Genomic DNA, 20,897 nt, shown 5'->3' on the forward strand with positions numbered 1-20,897 from the left:
TGAAGCCTGATCCCGCCCAAGCCCCACTACCCCAGGAGAGGGAGCCAAAGCCCCAACCCCACTGCTCCAGGTGGGGAGGGCCTGTAACCGGAGCCCCACCCACCAGGGCTGAAACCCTCAGTCTTCGGCGGTGGGTCTCAGGCTTCAGCCCCAGGCCCCAGCAAGTCTAAGCCAGCCCTGTCAATCCCATTAAAATGGGGCCGCCACCCCCTTTGGGGTCGCAACCCACAGTTTGAGAATCATTGGTCTAGTGTTAAATATCTAAAGACTGGCCCATACTCTACTGTTTAATGGATTTCACTGTTGAAGAAATATCTTTTTTCTTAATTTATATAGTGCTATAAATGTGCACTTCTATTTACATTAGATAAAGCATGCCAAAGAATGGAATTCTTATCCTGAGTAGCTTACAGTCTAAAAGGAATGGATGAGTACAATACAGAACAATGGAAAACAGAACAAACAGAGTCGCTAGTGACCTTTACAGCTGGAGTGCTTCCGAGAACAGTGCAGTTTTGAGAAAGTAAATGGAAAACAACCAGAAGGTATAGCATGGAAGAAGGTATGGATTTACGAATGGAAGGAGACAGAGGAAGCAATCAAGGGGTATAGGAGGAGATAAAAGTAAGATGTAGGAAAACATGGATTTATGGACAATTTTGAAAATGAGAAATCTAAACTTTGTGGAAGAAGAGGGGGGTTGATTTTCTTAATTACATCCCTCTTACTTTTAGCTACACTGTTCTCATATATAATCCTGTACAAGGTTTGGCATCGTTCTAAAGTGAACCCATCATAGCTGTTACAAGCCTAGATGTTGAATGTCATATATTTCAGAAGGATGCTACATTAGGGTATGACCAACCCAGTGAGCCCTAAGGTCTTGAGTCTCTCCCACCTCCCATATTTTAACACTTTAGTACCAAATCCCAATACATCACTTTAGTCTCATGTTGAGGACAGCTCAGCACTTCCAGAATATTGCAGCCCTTTATTCTCAGAGAGCCAGCTCCCTGTGGTCAACTCTGTTCCCTAGCCTGCTTCTCCTGTGCCTCAAGCCTACCTCTTCACTCACTCTCCTTCCTCCTGCCAGCCAACATGCCACAGTGCACATGGTCAGCTTCTCCTGTAAGGCAGCTGGCACAGCAGCAGCTGCTAAACTCATGGAGGTCCAGCCCACCTCACTGCTGTTGCTCCACTGCCCAGTGCTGACCTTTCTGCCTCTCCACAAGGGCACCTGTTAGGCCCAGTCATGTTTGGCACAACTGATGAGCATGGCTTTATGCACCAGGAGACGAGAGAGAGAGTGAACAGAAAGTTGAAGCTTGAGCCACTTGAGGTCATCCATTGACTTTTCCTCCAGTTATATTCCTCTAGCCCAACAATAGCTACAAACATGCTGAATATGAGAAACAGAAAGAATACATTGGAACTCAGTGGTCAAAATAAAAGCAGGGAAGTGGAGTCTAAACCGTCAATCAGAGCAGAACCCCACTCTGACATATGGTTGAGTTTATGGTTTTGTGTGATACTTAAAAATAACAGGAAAGGACACCACCTTTAAAAAAACACTGACTCTTAAAATAGAGTGTAAATGAAGGTATGTGATGCATGCTTTCATTAACAGCATGGGAAGCATAGTTACTTCTGTACAATCACACCTTTTAACATCCAGGTTTAAAATTATACCTCAGCTGTGCATTCAACATACTTCATGATTTAAGAGAGCATTACAAAATATTCCTCTAGAATTATAGCATTCTGATTGATGTGCCCTATTAATTCTATGTGAAAAAAGATCTTTAATAAAAGCGACTTTCTGCTGGTGAAGTATACAGAGTAGGAGCCTTAGGGGATAAACGTCCAATGATACTTTGAGTTCTCTTGATCCAAAATGGTCAATCGCTTTGTGCCATGTTTATTCTCAGATAACCCAGATTTCTTAATACACTTTTTAAAAAATTGTCGCCGCCCAAGAGTCAACACTCTTTAGGAGGGTGGGAGCCAATTACAAACCCATGACAGGGTGATCTTCTTAGGCAAATCTTCACCAGGTTGAAAAGCGTAAGCTACCAGGGATGCAAAAGGAACTGTAATGCACATGCTAGAAACTCTCTGAATAGTGCATCATGATCTAAAGATGGATGTTAACCATGGGCCAGCTTCTGATGCCCTGCTCATGTTGAGAAGTACCTTGTCTGCACCACCTTGGCCTGTTTTTGTTTTTGTTTTTTAAAAGGTGGACATATTAAGTCACATAGAGATGGATAAAGATTAAGATTCCATGTAAATGAGCTAACCTACCTGTGATCTGCTACCAGACTAATTGAGACACAGGTCAAGGTGAAATGTGTTTGGAGATCTCAATTAGCTGATTGCCTGCACAGCAAACCCGCCCATTTTCTTAACTTGGTGAGCTTGGTTTCCAGCTAGCTCTACATTCATTAATCACTAAAATGCTCTTAGTCAGCCTTTTCTATTTAATTTCAGTATAGTGGTGATGGTGGTTATACATGAAGTTTTCTGTGGCTATTCAGAATCTCTTCTTTGCTCCCACAATGGATACGAGAGAAGTTCCCAGATTATTAGAAGAGATGACGCTAGACCACATTAATGACATAATGTTTGCAAAGCACATTGAAGATGAGAAGTGCTGAATAAGTGCTACTCTAAGTATTATTATTATTTGTATAGTGTGCACAGTCACCAGTGGAAGCCTGGCATTAATTCCAATTGGGACGAAGGTGAAAGGAGGCTTTGCACAAATTCTATATCCCACTACTTTCACTACATCCGTGCAGCAGGGAAATGCAGATAACTAGCACCTTCAGTTGCTCTGCTGTCTGCCTTAATTATAAAGTGCAACCAAAAAGAAAGAGATCTGGGCAAGATGCTGAAAAGAGAGATGTAAATTGGATTTTTCGAGTTGTCCAGCCCAAAATCCCTAATTATAATGGTTAAAACTGGCAAGATGCATTCAAACCTAGGCAGCTCTGAAATGCTTTAAATACCAATTTGTTTATTAAAAGATATTCAGAGGAACAGCCTATTCTAAAGCGTTTGAATGCCCTCTTACCAGATGATGTGGGGAGGAGGGAAGGGGAGATTTGCTACAGTACAAAAAATTGAATGCCTACATGTGGAGAGGGAAGGGAATGCATAAGGGTAAAGGGTTATGTGAGTAAGTAAGGTAGGGGAAGGGCAGTATGAATAGGGGAGAGGAGTAGGAGCATTTATTGAACAAATAGATAGAGCTGGACTATCCCATTGGGTCCCAGCAATGGAGATGACTCAGATGGAGTGGAAGGGAGGAGTATGGGCTCTGTACCTTTCCCCTAAATCCTATGGAAGCCCCTCCATAGCTTCTCTGTGGAGACAGAACTCTGCAGAGCAGTGCTATTTGCATGGTTGACCTTCACAATATCTCTCTTTAAAACCCCACAGGAAATAAACCAAATGATGCATACAAATCCTGTCAGGATTATCTATCTAGTTTTCTCCTCAGCACTCTGAACACCCCACTCACTCACTGGATGATCGAATGCAATAGCCAGTACAGGGGAAAGCACAAAGTCCATGTAGACTAAAGGGGTCAGTAGGCAGCATGGAGGTACTGGATTGCTGGGGAAATGGTCCTGCTCTCAAGCAAATCTCAGAAGATCAATGACTTTCATGACCTTGATCCTCTTCTCATTCCTCAGGAATCAAATCCCCTTTTGACTGTAAGGCAAAATATTTTACTAATTAAGAGAAGAAAAATAGGCCCTGATATTGCCAGTTAGTCTGAATAGGCATATCCCAGCACCCACACAGAGCCTCATTGGCTTCAGGGGACTCTGTGCACGTCCATTGGAGCAGATACATTTTCTGGATCCAGGACATAGGATGTAATGCATTTCAAACATTAGACCTAGAGTGTGTATAGATGAGGTACATTTGAACCAGTTACACCAGTATAATACCCTAACATACACACTCTACACTAGGATAAGTCATAGTAGCACAAGCACCAACTTACACCAAGGCAGTGCATCTGCACTGGGGAGGTTGTGGTAGTATAGCTATATTAGTGTAAAACCTTAGGGAAGACAGGGTATTGAGTAGCAGAAGTTGGGGGAATAATGCATAAAGAGATATAAACATGACTTGCATCTCCAACCTTTTCGTTTCATTGACTTCAGTGGAGTTATGCCAGTTTATACCAGCTGAGGATCTGACCCAAAAGATATATTTTTATCTGTACCAAAGTATAGATGGCTGTTTGTTGGCTTTATATTTAGCTTTCAGACAACTACCATGAGATGCCAAAACACAAAGGCATATAAATACAGGCTGAGTGCTGGAAAACCTTTTAGACTATTGGCAACAAAACACATTGAAGCAATGTTAGGATTATGACGCCCAGACAAAAGCTAGAAACATTCCAAGTGAAGGCTGATGCTGTATTTTAAACGGGCCCTGCTGGTGTGTTTGTGTTGCAGAATATACCCCGGTGAGATGTAAATGACTTTGTGAATGGTATAGAAAATGTTGTTCTTGTGTTTAAAGTGTCAGTTTGTGTGATTCCAGAACAGCTTCAACTTTGAGCCAAACTACTTCAGAGTCTTCAGAGGCGGCAAATTCCATGACTCAGCAGAAGCTGAGACTGAAAGTGCTTGTTTCAGCAGGGACTAGTGGTATTAAGATCCTAAAGTATCCAGAGGTTTCTATAATCCCTTAAAATATTTTCCATGCTGTTTTCCCCCATTAAGTTCTTGTACACTTATAAGAGAGGCCAGTGTCGCTAATAAGTTCCAATCCGCATGTTTCATGATCACACCAGCTGGAGCCTGTTTCATCCAGTGTGATTGTTCCCTAAATCTTATTGATTTTGGGCCAGATTATGGATTCCCCTTACCATAGCTATGCTGTGGGGAAAGGAGGATGGGTAAAGAGCCTCCCCACCCTTGCAGAGCATACATAGGAGCTGGAGCTCTGGAGTGTGGGGCTGCTGCTCAGTTATTTGATCAGGCCCTTTGTAAGCAACATTCCAAAAAACAGGGAGGGGCAGAAAAGAGGCAGAGCCATAGCTCTGGCCCGATGCTACAGAAGCCAGCAGGGCTAGGGAAGTACACTATGCCCCGGCACCTCTTAAAGTGATGTGGCAGATCCAGGGAGCTACAGGAGTCAGAACACTGCATGGCACTCCCCAGATTGGCATAGCATGGCATTGCTTCAATGCAGGACTGTGGCTAACTCTCCCAATCTAGCTCTTCCTAGATTTGACACCAAGTTCTCTATTTATTACATTTATGGTTCTTTTTTTACTTTTTGTTACAAAGTAGGCACTAAAGTTTTTTATAAATTGTTTTGCCACTTAATTGAATTACAATGAAAAGTCATGAGGAATCTGTATGACTCTGAGTATGTTCACAACTCACTGAAGCAGGACTAAACAATTTAGTTGCACAAACTTTCTGGGGGAGGGAAGGGGGCTTAAGTTCATGAACATTAGATTTTATCATAGCTCCTCATGGGCCTGATCATTTGACCATTGAAGTTGAGAGGAGCTTCTATGTTGATTAAAATGTGTGACTATTTTATCCACTATCCCACCAGTTGGAAACATGCAACTCTGGACTAGATCTGTCTTGAGGAAAAGTTTAAATGTCTTCCCATTTGCCCCCTTAAATAGGCCTCAGGTCCTGCTTCTTATTTTATTATCCAGGTACTTCTGCCACTTCTGTTTCTCAATAATGCAGTAAGGATTGAACTTTTCATTAGCCACACAGTATCAGAGGGGTAGCCATGTTAGTCTGTATCCACAAAAACAACGAGAAGTCTGGTGGCACATTAAAGACTAACAGATTTATTTGGGCATAAGCTTCGTGGGTAAAAACCCACTTCTTCAGATGCATGACTCCATAAATCTATTATTCTTTAAGGTGCCACCTGACACTGTTTTAGCCACACAGATTCCATTGGCAGTAATCAGCAATATGATCCTATATGCTGTACACTACTAACTCCTAATAAGAATCCCAAGAATGGCTGTCTCTGGGTGTTTCTCTGCCAGTACTCTGATCCCCCTCCAACCAAAATTACCTCCAGCCCTAAATCCCAACATGCTGGTGCATCGGCGGCTGCATATGGATCATCGAGGTTACGGAATGACATTAGCATTTTGGCATCAGTCAATGTTACAAGAGTACTCTATCACTGTATATATTTAGTTAGTTAACAAATAGAGTGCCAGTAATAGTGATCAAGGATAAGTAGCATAGCTCCTAGGTTTGACAGGACAGATAAAACTTGTAGCTGTGCACTGTAAATGGCTTCTTCTGACAGCTCTTTACTCCTGCTGTTAATAATAAGTAGTCAAGACATGCTTATAGAATGTTCCTTTAGCTTCTACCAAAGGATAAGGGTACATTTAAAGTTTTTTACTAGGATCAGAATACTATTGCTGTTCTCACCCAGTGATGCACCAACATCATGGAATTTGCACTTGAAGAAGTTTTCAAGAGAGACAGAGTTTGGGAAATCCTTGGCTATGGCCAAGAAGCACACAGTACAAATCAGAGGAGGGCAAAGGCTACAGTGGTGGTATAAAACTTACCTTGCAGTCTTCTGTTCTTGGGGCAATGGATGTGCAGAGCTAATCCTCAAACATAAATTACAGTAACCTGAAGGATCGTGGAATAGCTCCAATGGGCAGAAACCTTAGCCAGAGCCTGGCTAAGGCTAGTGGTTTCCCAGCCATGACCCCATCTGGACACACCCTGTATGTTAGCAGCAGAGAGAAGGGTAGTGTGGGACCTTCTCCACATGCTGAATGATCCTTGCAGGGCCAGATACATCAACACTGTGGTCAGAATCGGCTGGAGGATCTAGCGACAAGTGTCTGAACTGAGCGGCTAGTAGAGGGGTGGGATAAAACCCTTTAAGAAAGTTTGGGGGCAATCTTCCCTCAGAAAAACATTGTGGAAATATATAATTTGGTGCAGTCTATTGCATTTTAAAAAGTGCTCTTCAGAGGCAGTTTCTGAGCCAAGGATAAAAGTGAGCCCTGTTGGGCATATTTAGAGAAGAGAACTCTATAGGAAGAAGGTAAATTTTCTGCCTTACACCACAGAAGTTGGTCCAATAAAAGATATAACCTCACCCACCTCGTCTGCCCTACACTGTTTAGTTCAAATACTGAAAATGGGAGTGGTGGAAGAATTGTTAAGGATAAAAGAAGAGCTGGGCCTTAACCAGAGACTGTAAATAACACAGTTAGATTTGGGGGGACTTTGGATACATATATACTGAGATGCTTAGAAATATGAAGTGTAACCCTATTACACCATAAACAGGTTAATTTTCATTGGCTGCAGCATCCGTCAATTAAGTTTCAAGGAATCTCTGGCTACTCTCTGGGTAGTGCCTGCCCCATCCATATTTCAGCAGCAGGGACAGCTTCTAGTTTCCCTCAGTAGACAGGAAAATCAGAAAATAATATATTTTAAAGTGAAAATATAAACTAAGGCCAGATGCTCCCAACTTCTGCCCAGCACAATGAGGAGAAAAGGTGCAAAAAAAAAAAAAAAAAAAAAAAAAGGGGGGGGGGAGGAGAAACCTCTCCAGAATTTGGTCAAGCCAGGCATACCACATGCTCCCCTATCTCTGAGCCTGTGGAAAGGCCAGAAAAGGCTCCATAGAAAATTGGGGTGATGGGTGAGGTAGCTGATAAACATCTGTTATGTAAAAAAAAAAAAATGGCCTAGACACAGATCAAACAACTGTGTAAATAGCCTATTGGCACTACTGAAAAACTCCCTAGAGAGGGGCTTGAAATTACAGTGACATGGCAAGTGAATGGGGACTGGGAGATACACTGAGTTCAGGTCTGAGCCTCACTGTTGGGACAATGTTTCCAGCAGAACCTGATATATCCAGGTGTACCGGGTCTGAAATTAACAAGATGAAAGTCAATAAAGACAAATGCAAAGTACTACCCTTGGGAAGGAAAAATCAAATGCACAACTACAAAATGGGAAATAACTGGCTAGACGGTAGTACTGCTGAAAAGGATCTGGGCTTCTAGTGGATCACAGATTGAATATGAGTCAACAACGTGATGCAGTTTTGAAAAAGACTAATATCATTTTAGTGTGCATTAGCAAGAGTGTCATATGTAAGATATCAAGTATCAGGGGGTAGCCGTGTTAGTCTGTATCTTACATATACAACAAGGAGCCTGGTGGCACCTTAAAGACTAACAGATTTATTTGAGCATAAGCTTTCGTGAGTAAAAACCTCACTTCTTCGGATACATCCGAAGAAGTGAGGATTTTACTCACGAAAGCTTATGCCCAAATAAATCTGTTAGTCTTTAAGGTGCCACCAGACTCCTTGTTGTATATGTAAGATACAGGCCTGTCCTGCTCTACTTGACACGGTGAGGCCTCAGCTGGGGTACTGTGTTAGATATTAGAAAAAACTCTAAGGATAATTAAGTACTGGAATAGGTTTCCAAGGGAGGTTGTGGAATCCCCATCATTGGAGGTTTTTATGAATAGGTTGGAAAAATTAACTGTCAGGGATGGTCTAGGTTTAATTGGTCCTGCCTTAGTGTGGTGGAAGGGAATAAGTGACCTCCAATGTTACATTTCTATGATTCTATCATTTGTCTCCTGTCTCTTCCGCAAAGATTGCCATCCCCACCTTCTCAAAGGAGTGATCCACACAGAATATTCCGGCTTGGTCTACACTAAACCCCCAAATCGAACTAAGGTATGCAACTTCAGCTACGTGAATAACGTAGCTGAAGTCGACGTACCTTAGTTCGAACTTACCGCGGTCCAGACCCGGCAGGCAGGCTCCCCCGTCGACTCCGCGTACTCCTCGCGGCGAGCAGGATTACCGGAGTCGACGGGGAGCACTTCTGAGTTCGATTTATCGCGTCCAGACAAGACGCGATAAATCGAACCCAGAAGTTCGATTGCCTGCCGCCGAACCAGCGCGTAAGTATAGACAAGCCCTCAGGGTATCTTCCTCTTGCATATATTTTTCTGCAGGGATGACCTGACCAGAAAGTGAAACTGGTTAGAAATCCTGGTGCCCTTTGAAGTCAATGGCATAACTTTCATTGACTATAATGGGGCCAGGATTTTACCCAGAAAGTTAAACTAATTAGTCTAGTTTCATTTTGAGCAGTGCAGAAGTAAACAAACAGCATAGCTGGTAAAATGTAAACTAGAGACATTCTTTGTCTGCTTCTATAATTAAGAAATTAGTAGCACATGTAAGGAATTTTTTAAAAAGAAGCTATGACTTGATACTATCCTTTGTTAATATTTTGCAGATAGTTAAGTGTATATTCCCAAACTATAGGTCAGAGTCTGACATTCTGATTCAGTGGAAAAGCACCTTTCTGCATGAGTGGTCCCACTGATTCCATTAATTCAATTTCGCTGAGGGTACCAGAATCTGATTCTATGATTACTGCGAACTTTCAATTCAAAGCAAATGTAGGGCTTGTGTACATGGGGGGGTTAAATCAGATCAAACTGAGTTAATCCAGTTTGAAAATCTGTTCCATCGCACCATAATCTTGAGACAAAAGATAAACAACAATCGTGTGTCAAAGTAAAAGACAATTAGAAAGCTGATTTATACTAAATTAAAACTTTATTGACTAAAGTATGTTCTCCAGACAACATGATCTGATGGACTATGGATGCATACATGCAATGAAGTTGAACATGACAGTAGTTTAACATGGAATGTCAAACAAATTAGCATAACGTATTATACAAAACCCTTTATCTGTGTTACTGCATAATGAAACCAAGCAATGTATTCCCTTGGTTGATCTGTGTTGAGCTAAAAGGCAATGTGGTTGAAGAAACTGGTAGATTTCTTTAGCATATATTTCAAATAAATTAGTTAGAATTGTACTCTTTAGAAACCCTTTCAGCTTCACTTTCATTCCAAACAAAATCTAAGTGCAAACATCAATATTGCTGAATTCATCTAGAAAGATTTAACTGTCAACATTGGATTGAACCAGACTTTTACAGTTGAGTATATGATTATGTGTAGGACAAAAAAAAAAAAAAAAGAACAGTTACTGAAAAATTCATGTAGGCACATTTTATTATTAATCCAACTCAAAGCACTTCTTCTAAGTTTCTCACATTAAAAACTAAAGCTTGTTTACAGTACTAAAATTTCTATCATTCAAGCATCAATTATTACATAACAGAGAGAAGGACTAAATGATCTAATGGGTCTTTTCCATCTCTAACAGCTACAAAAGAAAATCATTCATGACAGCAAGAGCATCACAGCTACTTTTTGGACCTGATCATACAGTCCTTGCTCAGGCAATACTCTCACTGGCATTCAAGAGAGTTTTTCCAGAGTAAGATCTACAGGATTAGGCACTTTTTTAAAAAACCCCTCTATTCATACCTAACAAAATAATAGCATCCATCATAGGATACATGGAAAATAAGATATTGAATTAAAATAAAAAGTCAGACATGTGCTTTACTTGCACTGCAGGAATCATATAATGTAAACACCATAGTGGCCCACATCTCCACAAATACCATCAGAAAATGTCAACTATAAGTTTGCTGTGTGTGTTTCTCAATGCTCAATGCTTGTGAGTGTGTCTTGTGTATACAGGTCTCCAGGGAACCCCTTCCCCACACATATCCCAAATACACATAAATGTGTGATAGAATTAACTGAAAGTGCCTTGATTGTCTGACTCCAACTCATAAATCTGCAAGTGGTAGCAAAATGTTTTATTTAAGGCTTTCATTATACTGTGTGTGCGAGATGTCGAATGTGAATATTGCTTTAGAAAACAAAACGTGGATGATATTGTAGGAATGACGTGGGTGTGCAGAACATCCAAACTCTACACACAACAAAATCTACCTGTATGAAGACTCGAGAAGCCTCTGATCAATGTATTTTGGTGGGCCTTGTGTGAAATTTTAGCTGATGTGATTCAAAGGATATAAAGTTATCTATGCACAAGTCTATTGACGCCAAGAGGATCAAAACAGGAAGTTTACCTTCAAAGTGCAAATTTTAACAATGGAATGTTCTTGACAGGGAAATGATCAAAGACAATCCTAGGTCTTTCACTTGTTCAACAGGAAAAAAATATCTTCATCTTCAGGCAGCATTTCATTCTGAAAAAGTAATTTCTTTTTTTTTTTAGTACAACAGAAGACTTTAGAAATGAACACATTATGCACACGCACACTTAGATATTTACACCCTTTCTAGAAAAACAAAAGCCTACCTTAGTGTTGGCTAATCTTCTCTTCTTTTTTAGTGTTTAAATTCTTTAGATCAGCTGCTTTAAATACCAACACGTACTGTACCACCCCCATGCCACCCCTACAGCCCCAGAAAACACCAAGTAACATAAAAGTTTTTATGATTGTTAAAAACTCCTGGTTGAGACTATTAAGTACCACCTCCACTGGAACAAAATGAACACTGCATGCACCTTCCAATGCATTTCATTTCATAGCTGAACAGCTAGGAATGGTTAGATCTCCAGGTCATCAGGTCTAGGTCTACTACTGGCTCGGCTGCTGGCTCTGCTAGGTGGCCTTTGGTCCACAAGGGTGAGGGGCTGCAGCTCAAGCCCTGATGCCAGCTTTTTAGTGTTCTGGGGATCATCATGGAAATCAAAGGGCTGGGCATGAGAGTTGGAGATGGTGCTACCAGCCTGTCCCATTCTGTTCTGCTCAGCACTGTAATTTGCCCAGTTTTGCTCACTGGCTTGTTTATTGTAGTTACGACAGGAGGAATTGTTCCTGTCACCAGTAACAAGCTTGTAGCCTGGTGGAGACATGGGTGATAAGGGGGCAGTGGGAGAGGAACAGCCATTAAAATAAGCATATTTTGTGGATCCACATTCCTTGGCAGGACTCACAGTACCGGTGGGAGAGTAGGGGTCTGGTTTTCCTTTCACACGATCCTTGACACCCTTGAAGAACACATAGAAAAGCTCAATAATGTTCAAGGCAAGAGATACTAAAGACACTACCAGCATGAAGATAATGAAGATGGTTTTCTCAGTTGGACGGGAGAGGAAGCAGTCCACTCTGTGTGGGCATGGGTCTCGCTCACAAGTGTAAATAGCATTCAGGCTAAACCCATAGACGTACCATTGTATCACCAAGAAGGCCACCTCAAAGACAGATTTAAAGAGAATGGTGATGATGTAAGTACGGAGCAGTCCTCCTCGCATTTTAACTTTGCCATGCACTTCAATTCCATACTTGAATTTCTTTATCTCTATTTGTTTGAGGTGCATCTCCACGTTCACACCATCATTTTGGACACCCTTAAGCTCTTCTTCTCTCTTGTTCAGTTTCTCTTCTTTCCGCATCACATAGAACACGTGTGCCAGATACAAGAGGGTAGGCACAGACACAAATATGATCTGCAGAACCCAGAAGCGCACATGAGATATTGGAAAGGACTTGTCATAGCAGACGTTCTCGCAACCAGGCTGCTGAGTGTTGCACCGGAAAGCAGATTGCTCATCTCCCCAGGCCGATTCCACTGCTGTCCCCAAGAGCAAGATGCGGAAAATAAAGAGGACAGAGAGCCATACCTTCCCTCCTGCAGTAGAATAAGCTTGAACCTTGTCAAGAAGTTTGCCCAGGGCACTCCAGTCACCCATCTTCACAGGATGCTGGCTAAAAACAAAACAAAAATAGTAATAATTAAAGCTAGGTTAACTGTATTCACACCTGTAGGTTTATAATGCATGTAAACCACCATAACACGGTTCTTATCTTGGTTCATCGATGTTAGTCTAGAGGGAGATAGGTAGGTGGCCAAGAAAAACTTTCTCTTTCTACAACAAGGAGAGTATTTCATAGTAGTAGTTCCACTGGCGAGGTATCAAACAAAAATCACTATAGGAAGTCCACATGTACAAAATATAGTGTCAGATCCTCTGCTGATAGTAGACTTGTATTTAATGTAACTAAAATATCTGACAAGTTAAACATTGCTTTGCATTTCAGTGCCCTACGGGAAATGTGTTTGCCAATTTCATTTCACTTTTCAATGGTAAGCAGTCACCACCACAAAAGTTGCCATCCGAGTTGGCACTAATTGGCATCTTTGTTTTCACAGTCTCAGCACAGGTGCCAAAGCCTGAATGAGCCAGATCAAAGTGAAGGCTCATCGGGGAAGCAGTCTGGGGAAGTTTGCATTGCCACTGCCCAAGTATTCTCTGGATAAACAGAAGATTTCAAATGAGTGGCTAGCAATCTAGATCAATCTTCACAAGTAAAGATTCATTCACACTTCAGTAAAAAAAGTAAAGAAAACACATTGCAATATCATGCAAAAGCAATAGCAAGGTTGTACAATGAAAATAATAAAAATCACAAAATACATATGTTAACATTCTTTTTGCAAGGTTAACTCAGCCAACTTTCATATTCAGTATACTGTATCTGATATGTTTAAGAATATGAGTACTTGTGGCACCTTAGAGACTAACAAATTTATTAGAGCATCACTAATAAATTTGTTAGTCTCTAAGGTGCCACAAGTACTCCTGTTCTTTTTGCGGATACAGACTAACACTACTCTGAAACCTGCCCTTGTTTAAGAATATAGGTCCCAAAGCTGAAAATATTTGCACACATGCTTAACTTTAGGTGACTCGAAGTGTATATAATTAACACAGAAAACAGGAGCAGAAAATATTAAATATATGAAATGTAGCCAAGCTAATATTCACATAGTGAAGAAACCTTAATTTCTGCATTTCCTGACTTACATGTGGCTTCCTTATTTTGTGTTGTTTTTAGCCTTGTGTTTATGTAATTTTTGCATTTAACTTTCTATATATTGCTTTGAAAGAGAAAAAGGAAATAATGGAACAAAAAGGGAAGCAAATCCTTCCTATCTCCCCCATTGTTAACCATATAAGTACCACATGGGTGCCTTCAACAAATGTGCCGTCCCTGCAGTGTGCAAGTAATAGGTATGCATTTCACGAAGTGTGAAAAAGGCTAGCTTAACTTCTCTCTCAATCTGATATTGAAGTTTCCATTTCTAGATTATGTGTACTTTATGGAGCATATCTGCAAATACCTTAAAATGTAATTAAATGGTCAATTTTGCATGCTTGATTCCTGGCAGAGGTAACAAACACTGTTGCCTTTGGCCAAATGGTGTATGGTAACCTACTTAGAAATTTGTATCCTGGAAGATCTAACTGGCATTGAAAATTTTGCACCTAAAAGAAGCATCCCTTTGGAAGCATGAATTGTCAGATATAGTGACATCTAGTACCATGCAAACTGAGTAAAATATTTTCCAATATTCATAACTTTATTAACTCCTAACCAGTTTCTTTCACACTGGATTAGGGATGTACTCCCCAGTGGGGGCTATTTACTTGCCAAATTCTACATTTCACATACTCGTAATCCAGAAATGATTGGAATTGTTTTCTTTAAACTTTCTCGGGGGCGTGGGGGAGGGGGAGGGGAAATCACCATAGGCTTAGGGTACATCTACACTACCTGCCAGATCGGCGGGTAGTGATCGATCTATCGGAGATCAATTTGTCGCGTCTCGTCTAGACGTGATAAATCGATCCCCAAACACGCTCCCTGTCGACTCCGGAACTCCACCGCTGCGAGAGGCGGAAGCAGAGTCAACGGGGGAGCTGCGGCCGTCGATCCTGCGCCGCAAGGACGCGAAGTAAGTCAATCTAAGTTGATCTAAGATACATCGACTTCAGCTACGCTATTCTCATACCTGAAGTTGCGTATCTTAGATCGATCCCCCCACCCCCCAGTGTAGACCAGGCCTTAGAATAGGACATTTCAGCCCCTAAAGATAATTTTTAGGAAAGTTAGGAGTGAATGAAAACAGGAGGTTATAATGGAAACTGTTTGGCAACCTTCACCATAGTAATTGCTGTTAAATAAATGAACTGCCACCACCTCCTTCCCATAGGCAACAGGCTGAGGGAGCAAGAAGAGGCAAGAGTTTAAAGGACCTACGTGTGGTTGCTGTCTCTTATCCTTGAGTCCCTTCCAACCTCCCTAACCCACATGGACACATTCTCCTCGGGGTATGAAGGACTCCCCATGATAACCTCTAAACCACCTCACATGATTAGCCCTTTCTCATGCAAGTAGTCCTTTGAAGGATCAGGCCTCTTTTAGAATTTAACACTAGAGGCCATGTATCAACCTTCACAAGGGTGATTCTAGGAAGTATTTATTTGCCTTCCCATGTTAGTTCTGGGGAAAGATGTTTGTCCTCACTGGTCCATTTTGATTGAGAAGAAGACAGGCACATTCATTTAAGGGTCTCTGAAAAAAGATTATAAGCCCGACAGCAAATTTTTTTAGCATAAAAGCTGGCAGGTTACGCTACATCAATAAAACATTGCTTCTCAAGCCATAATTGTTGAAACAGAAAACAATCTGGTGTGGTGTATAATATATGAAGTTTGTTTAAAAGGCAAACTCCTTTCTCCATGTCCTATCTATGGAAATGAACAAAAGCAAGGGTGTTTTGTTTTTTTGTTTTTTTCCCCCAATAATAGCTTCTTGATTTTATTAGCCAGTTTTTGGATGATTTGAAAATACTGCATTAGCAGGCTTTCCCCAGGCTCAGTGGATTTCGTTACAGTGTAAATGTTATTTCAGATTGAAAGTATGATTAAAAAAACAGAAGAGGTGTTATTTCTAGGCAGTTATAGGCTGCTTGCTTTTTAATTACACTCCACTCGGGTCCATTAATATAGGATGATATACTCCAATTTTGATTTACTTAATCCCAGACCTGCAGTATTTTTAGAATTTATCACCTATTTTCCAATTTGTTTCAGCATGCAAAATTCTTAAGTTTCATTATATCCTCTGGCAATACAAACTCCAGGAGGACACATTCCTTGCTTGAATTACTCATACATAGTTCTGAAAAGCAAACTTTTTTTTAAAAAAAAAGAGATCAATTACCCTCTAGCATTTGCCAGTGATAAAACACCTACATCAGTTCATAAGATTGTGCTGTTAAGCAGATAACCTTGAAATGGCACAAACATATTATTCCTTTGCTTAAGTAGAAACTATTGTTCTATGAAGCACAGTATTTCAGTTTGTTGCAGAGAAAATTCATTGATTAGATCTAAGTTGTTTACTTTCAGTGTACCAAAAGAGCATTTTATTAACGAATTTACAATATTTGTTTACTGGATATTACAAGAGTTTTTCTCTATTTCTGCAATGAACAATTATTTAAATATTCTTACTGCTTTAAATTGCTTTAAAACTCAAGATCTCCTTTAATGAACAGCCTCTAATATCTCTTACCTTTTATGATTTAGACTACTTTTAGCAATGTCATCCTAATGGAATGATTGCATCATAGCACGGTAGCTGATATAACTGATAAGTAGTCAGACCCCCCCAAATTCAGCAAGGTACTTAAGCATAGGCCTGGCAAAGTTCTTACTCAATACTATTTTATATGATGTTTTGAGGTGGCTAATACAAAACTTGGACTCTAAAGCATTTTAGTAGATGGATTCCTTCTCAGTTCTAGTGTGTGTCTGTGTGTGTGTGTGTGTAGAGACAGAGAATATGCTATACAGAAGAAAGAAATATGACAATATTCATCTGTATGAGTTTTGGATGGCCACATGTAAAAGAAATTTGATCTATACACCACAATTGAGAAATTTGAGAACTTTTTTTATGGAAAGCATTCATCATGTCATGTGGTTCATATTTTCCAGGGGGAATAGGGTACTCTGCTAAAGAGTCCAGGTCTGACTGCAATGTCAGTAGGTCACATGGTAATGAGTGGATCAGACTGGGGCTGCAGTGCAGTAAGTGTGTGGGAGCTGAAATGGGGCTGTACAGCTGCAAGAGCGGTTAGGAAATGGGCCAAGAGCTTTGGCCCTCCCCTAAACTCCTGCAAAAGCCTGCCCTTGAAATGCAAGTAGAAATAAATAACTAACAAAACAGAGCCTTTGAGAGGATTCCTGCCCCTTGAGCACCGATCACCGTGAGCCTTCCCCAAGAGCAGCCAACAGCTGAGGGAAAGGAGCTAAGATGCATGAGACTTGGGGTTGAGGATGTTTGGTTTTTTTTAAATGTTAAATGTATTCAATCTCACAAAGGTTAGGGAAATGGTACTCTTACATTCCATTGGGAAGGTAGGGTCCATCTGTAGGTCTATATATGCACTTCAGGGAAAGGGAATTTCACCCAGAAGACAGAGAGGGCACCCAAGATGGTTGCACAGTAATTGGTGCTTAACAGTCATAACTCATGTCCATTTGTTTTCTTTTCCAAGCTTCCAGTACTAATAATCACTGATGGATCCTCTCCTCTACCTTTAGCTGCTCTTTTTTAATCTATCTCATTCTTTTCTACCCAATTTACCTCTATGGAGCTTTACAGAAGGACCAAATGCAAGACAGAAAAAACACAAGAACTTCCAGTTGTACAAGTCAGGACTTCAGCTGATGAAACCCATTAACAGCCTATGAAGCATGCACTCATGTTTTGGTTCAAATTTATCCATGGTGTAAGTGGCTGCAGATCTCTTTGAAATCAGTGAAAGCTGCATCCACTTACTGTAGGCATGAATTTAGTCCTCTATGTTTAACATGTATAAGTTTTCAAATAAGGAAGCCTGCAAAGAAAATGTGATATAAATGTGTATCCAGGTGCCCATATTCAAAGGGTGGAGGGAATATTATTTGTTTCACTAGGAACACCGCACAGACTTCCAGCCCCACAAGTATCTTTTTACCTAAAGTGAGGTTCATTTGATTTCAGTATCAGACCGTTCTCATTTTCCAGGCTAGGTACAAATGAGAGCTGAAAGCCCTTTACAATATTTAGTGTGTGTATACACATATTTGCTACAAATCAAATCCATTGCATCCTTCCTTTTCCCCATTTGAACTCAGCCTGTTGCTCATCCTTCTCCTATTTGTATGCTTGTTAGGTATCATGGGTCAATGCCAACATTTAGCTTTGAAGGTTTTGAGGGAAACACTTCAGTAAACATTTCAAAGTTAGGGGACTTCAGGAGTTCTACAGCTCAGTGTGTGCTGTCCAGATGTTAAGATGGCAAGATGAAAGGCTTAGTGCAAGTTCCCTCCACGCGTACAGACACAGAGAAATCGGAGACACGAGTTGTTTCTCAGGTCTGTTTTGTTGTTGGTGTTAATGGAACTCACTTAGAAGACTCTCAGTGAACATTCTATTAGGAAAATACCCCAAACTGCAGGGCCAGTCAGTTGTACTAGGACAGATGGGGGAAAATCCTAGCTGGGCACAATAAAACACAATTGTAATGTTCCACTGAAGCCCCTTCTTCATCCCCCTTGTTTTGCTCTTTAATTACTGGCAAGCACTCAGGCAACAACAACAATAAAGAATCACACCAGAGTCTTGCAATCTGCTATAACTTCAGACAACAGTCAGTTCTGTGAAAGATGCTGCCCAAGAATTCCATTCCTCTTCAGTCCTGAACTACAGCTTTCAAGGCAGATTATCAGAAATGTATCCTGACACATATTGGGAGTATTCTCAGACTGCTTCCCTTAAGAACTTTCACAGGCATTGCCAGCGTGGTGAGGCAGATGCCTGAGTGCTGCACGGCTCCTTCTAAAATCCCTAACTGGGATTGCTAACACAGAGTAACTATATACAAACTGGTTTAAAGAAATCCTTAACACACTTCTGGATTTTATCACATCCCTTTAAAAGAAAGGGGGGGGGGGGGAATTCAGCAAGACCACGTGAAAGTCACCGGATTAGTAGCAGCAGCATTTTAACAAAGCTACTGATTAATAAACTTGCTTTGCACAAACTATTAAACATCAATCAAGATTTCCATATGAAAGCAAAATGTGTGGGGGACAAATGGGAAACACTTAGGATACAGTCTCTCTGTTATTAACTTCTGAGACCTTTTCAGTAGAACAAGGGATTACTTTTAAATTATTATTTTTTTCTTAAACTAGCAAATTTAGACCTAGAAAATTGTGCACATTGAATTATTTTACCCAAATCCAATAGAGAGTCTCATAATCCAGTTTTGCAGATGAAGTTTTGCCATAGTTTACCTGTTGTAGAACTAGGTTAGTAGCTGAAAATTAAAATTATTTAGAGAAATGTTCAAAATATAACAAAACCAAACAATAAATCTCCAGAAATGTTAACTGGATAACTTCTTTAAAAATGTTGTGCTGTTTTTTACAGTTGTGGTTTAAATACTCCAATAATGGGGAAAACAATAGAAAACTCCTGAAATCAAACAAAGTAAAAACTTTCCAACTTACCCCTGCTGATGATCAGTGAAGCAAGCAAACAAGTGCCTCTTTGGAAGAGTGAGCTAAAATGGAAAAGCAAGTTCAGGCTTTCAGACCTGTCTATTTAAACTTTAAAAGTCTACTGCTGTTTTGTAGTTTTCATCCTTCCTTACCCACTAATGAAAGAAAAGTGCTGATACCTCGTAAAAAGTTTTTTTCTAACTTGGAACACTGGGAGAGCTTTTAACCAGCCACTGAAGGGAGGAGGGGAGAGGAGGGAAAGCTAGGGAATGGGGAGGAGAAAAGTGGGAGGAGGAAAAGCAAGAAGAGACTGCAGAAAACATTTTGGAATAAAGGACAGTGTTTTGAGTGTATTGAAGTTAAACAAATGAAGGATCACTCAGTTAGGAATATTTGAGATATACTAAGTGATACACTGAGTGGTAGTTTATCCAGAATGGGACTCAGGGTTACCTGGGACAAATGAGGTGTTTTAACTTTCTTAAGGAGTGTGGAGTCTTAGGAAAAGGGAACAGAGTGAGAGGAATCAATTTGTAACCTGAGCCAGCCTGCCAGGCTCTGGCTTGGGATAGACTATTTTGCCCTCTTCATTCTCCTCCCTGTGGAGTGGCAGTCACTACATAAGAAGTTTATCTTTAGTTTCTTGGCATAGTTTTAGTTTACTTGCTTCCATTTCCCTTAGGTGCTCAATAGAAAGTAACAGTGTGTTTGTTAATGTTACTTTTTCAGCCCTCTGGTTGCCTCAAGAGATACACAGCACATCATATATTTGGTGAAGATTCCAGGGGAGCAGAGAACTTACATTCCAGAAAACTCATGCCAGGAAACTTCAGTACAACACCCACAAAATAATGCAGGGCATTCAATCTCAAATAGTGAGCAGCTCTGAGTAGTCATAGTATTTCAGTTCATTTCACTGAATGCACACAAGAAAAAAAGGGGGGGGGAGACCCCCTTCCAATTGGATTGAAGCCAAACTGGCTTTTGCCCTGGCCTGCTTGTGATAAACCCCCTTACAACAAATGCTTTCTCTGTAAAACACAGCAAATTTTGTACTGTCCGTTATGGTGAGGTTTCTCAGACACAGAGTCAAACAAGTGTCCATATGAACTGGACCATTCTGGATACTACATTAGAAATTTTATTTTTTATTTGTCTGTATCATGTGGTGTTGGCTCCTTTATTGCCCTGGCCTGGGCAATGACTAGAATGGTTTAACAACTACTCCAACAGCTCCAAGTGATTGGACAGCTCCCCAGGACCATTCTTCTGTGATGCTCTACTGCTGGGTTTTACAGGTTCATTTTGGGCCCTAATCCTCAGGGAAGGGTACTTCTGGATTCATTCAGGGTCCACAGCTTAAGAGACTACTAGCAGGGAGAAGGTAAAATAATACCCTGATTTTGGGTAAAGTTCCCTACTCATCTTCTTCTTGGAACTATGGATGTCAAACCATGTAACCTTAAGCATGGATAATATCATAGTCTTTTGCTTAGCTCTTTTATAGTTCTTTTTACCCATAGCTCTCAAAGTACTTTACAGATTAAGGTAAGTA

General features: G+C 40.6%; 1 protein-coding gene across 1 annotated transcript; it reads right to left on the bottom strand.

The window, feature by feature from the left end:
* Positions 1–9,635: 9,635 nt before the first annotated feature.
* GJA1 (gap junction protein alpha 1) lies at positions 9,636–19,586 on the bottom strand. The gene is made up of 2 exons (XM_054023527.1): positions 19,352–19,586; positions 9,636–12,704 (listed from the first exon to the last, which is right to left on the bottom strand). The coding sequence occupies exon 2, from the start codon at positions 12,686–12,688 to the stop codon at positions 11,543–11,545; it is 1,146 nt and encodes a 381-aa protein (XP_053879502.1). The 5' UTR covers positions 12,689–12,704; positions 19,352–19,586; the 3' UTR covers positions 9,636–11,542.
* Positions 19,587–20,897: the final 1,311 nt, after the last annotated feature.

The sequence above is a fragment of the Malaclemys terrapin genome, chromosome 3, assembly GCF_027887155.1.
Source record: "Malaclemys terrapin pileata isolate rMalTer1 chromosome 3, rMalTer1.hap1, whole genome shotgun sequence".
NCBI lineage: Eukaryota > Metazoa > Chordata > Testudines > Emydidae > Malaclemys > Malaclemys terrapin.

Coding starts and splice junctions, on each gene's coding strand:
- GJA1 (XM_054023527.1), bottom strand. CDS start 12,688: ATGGGTGACTGGAGTGCCCTGGGCAAACTTCTTGACAAGGTTCAAGCT.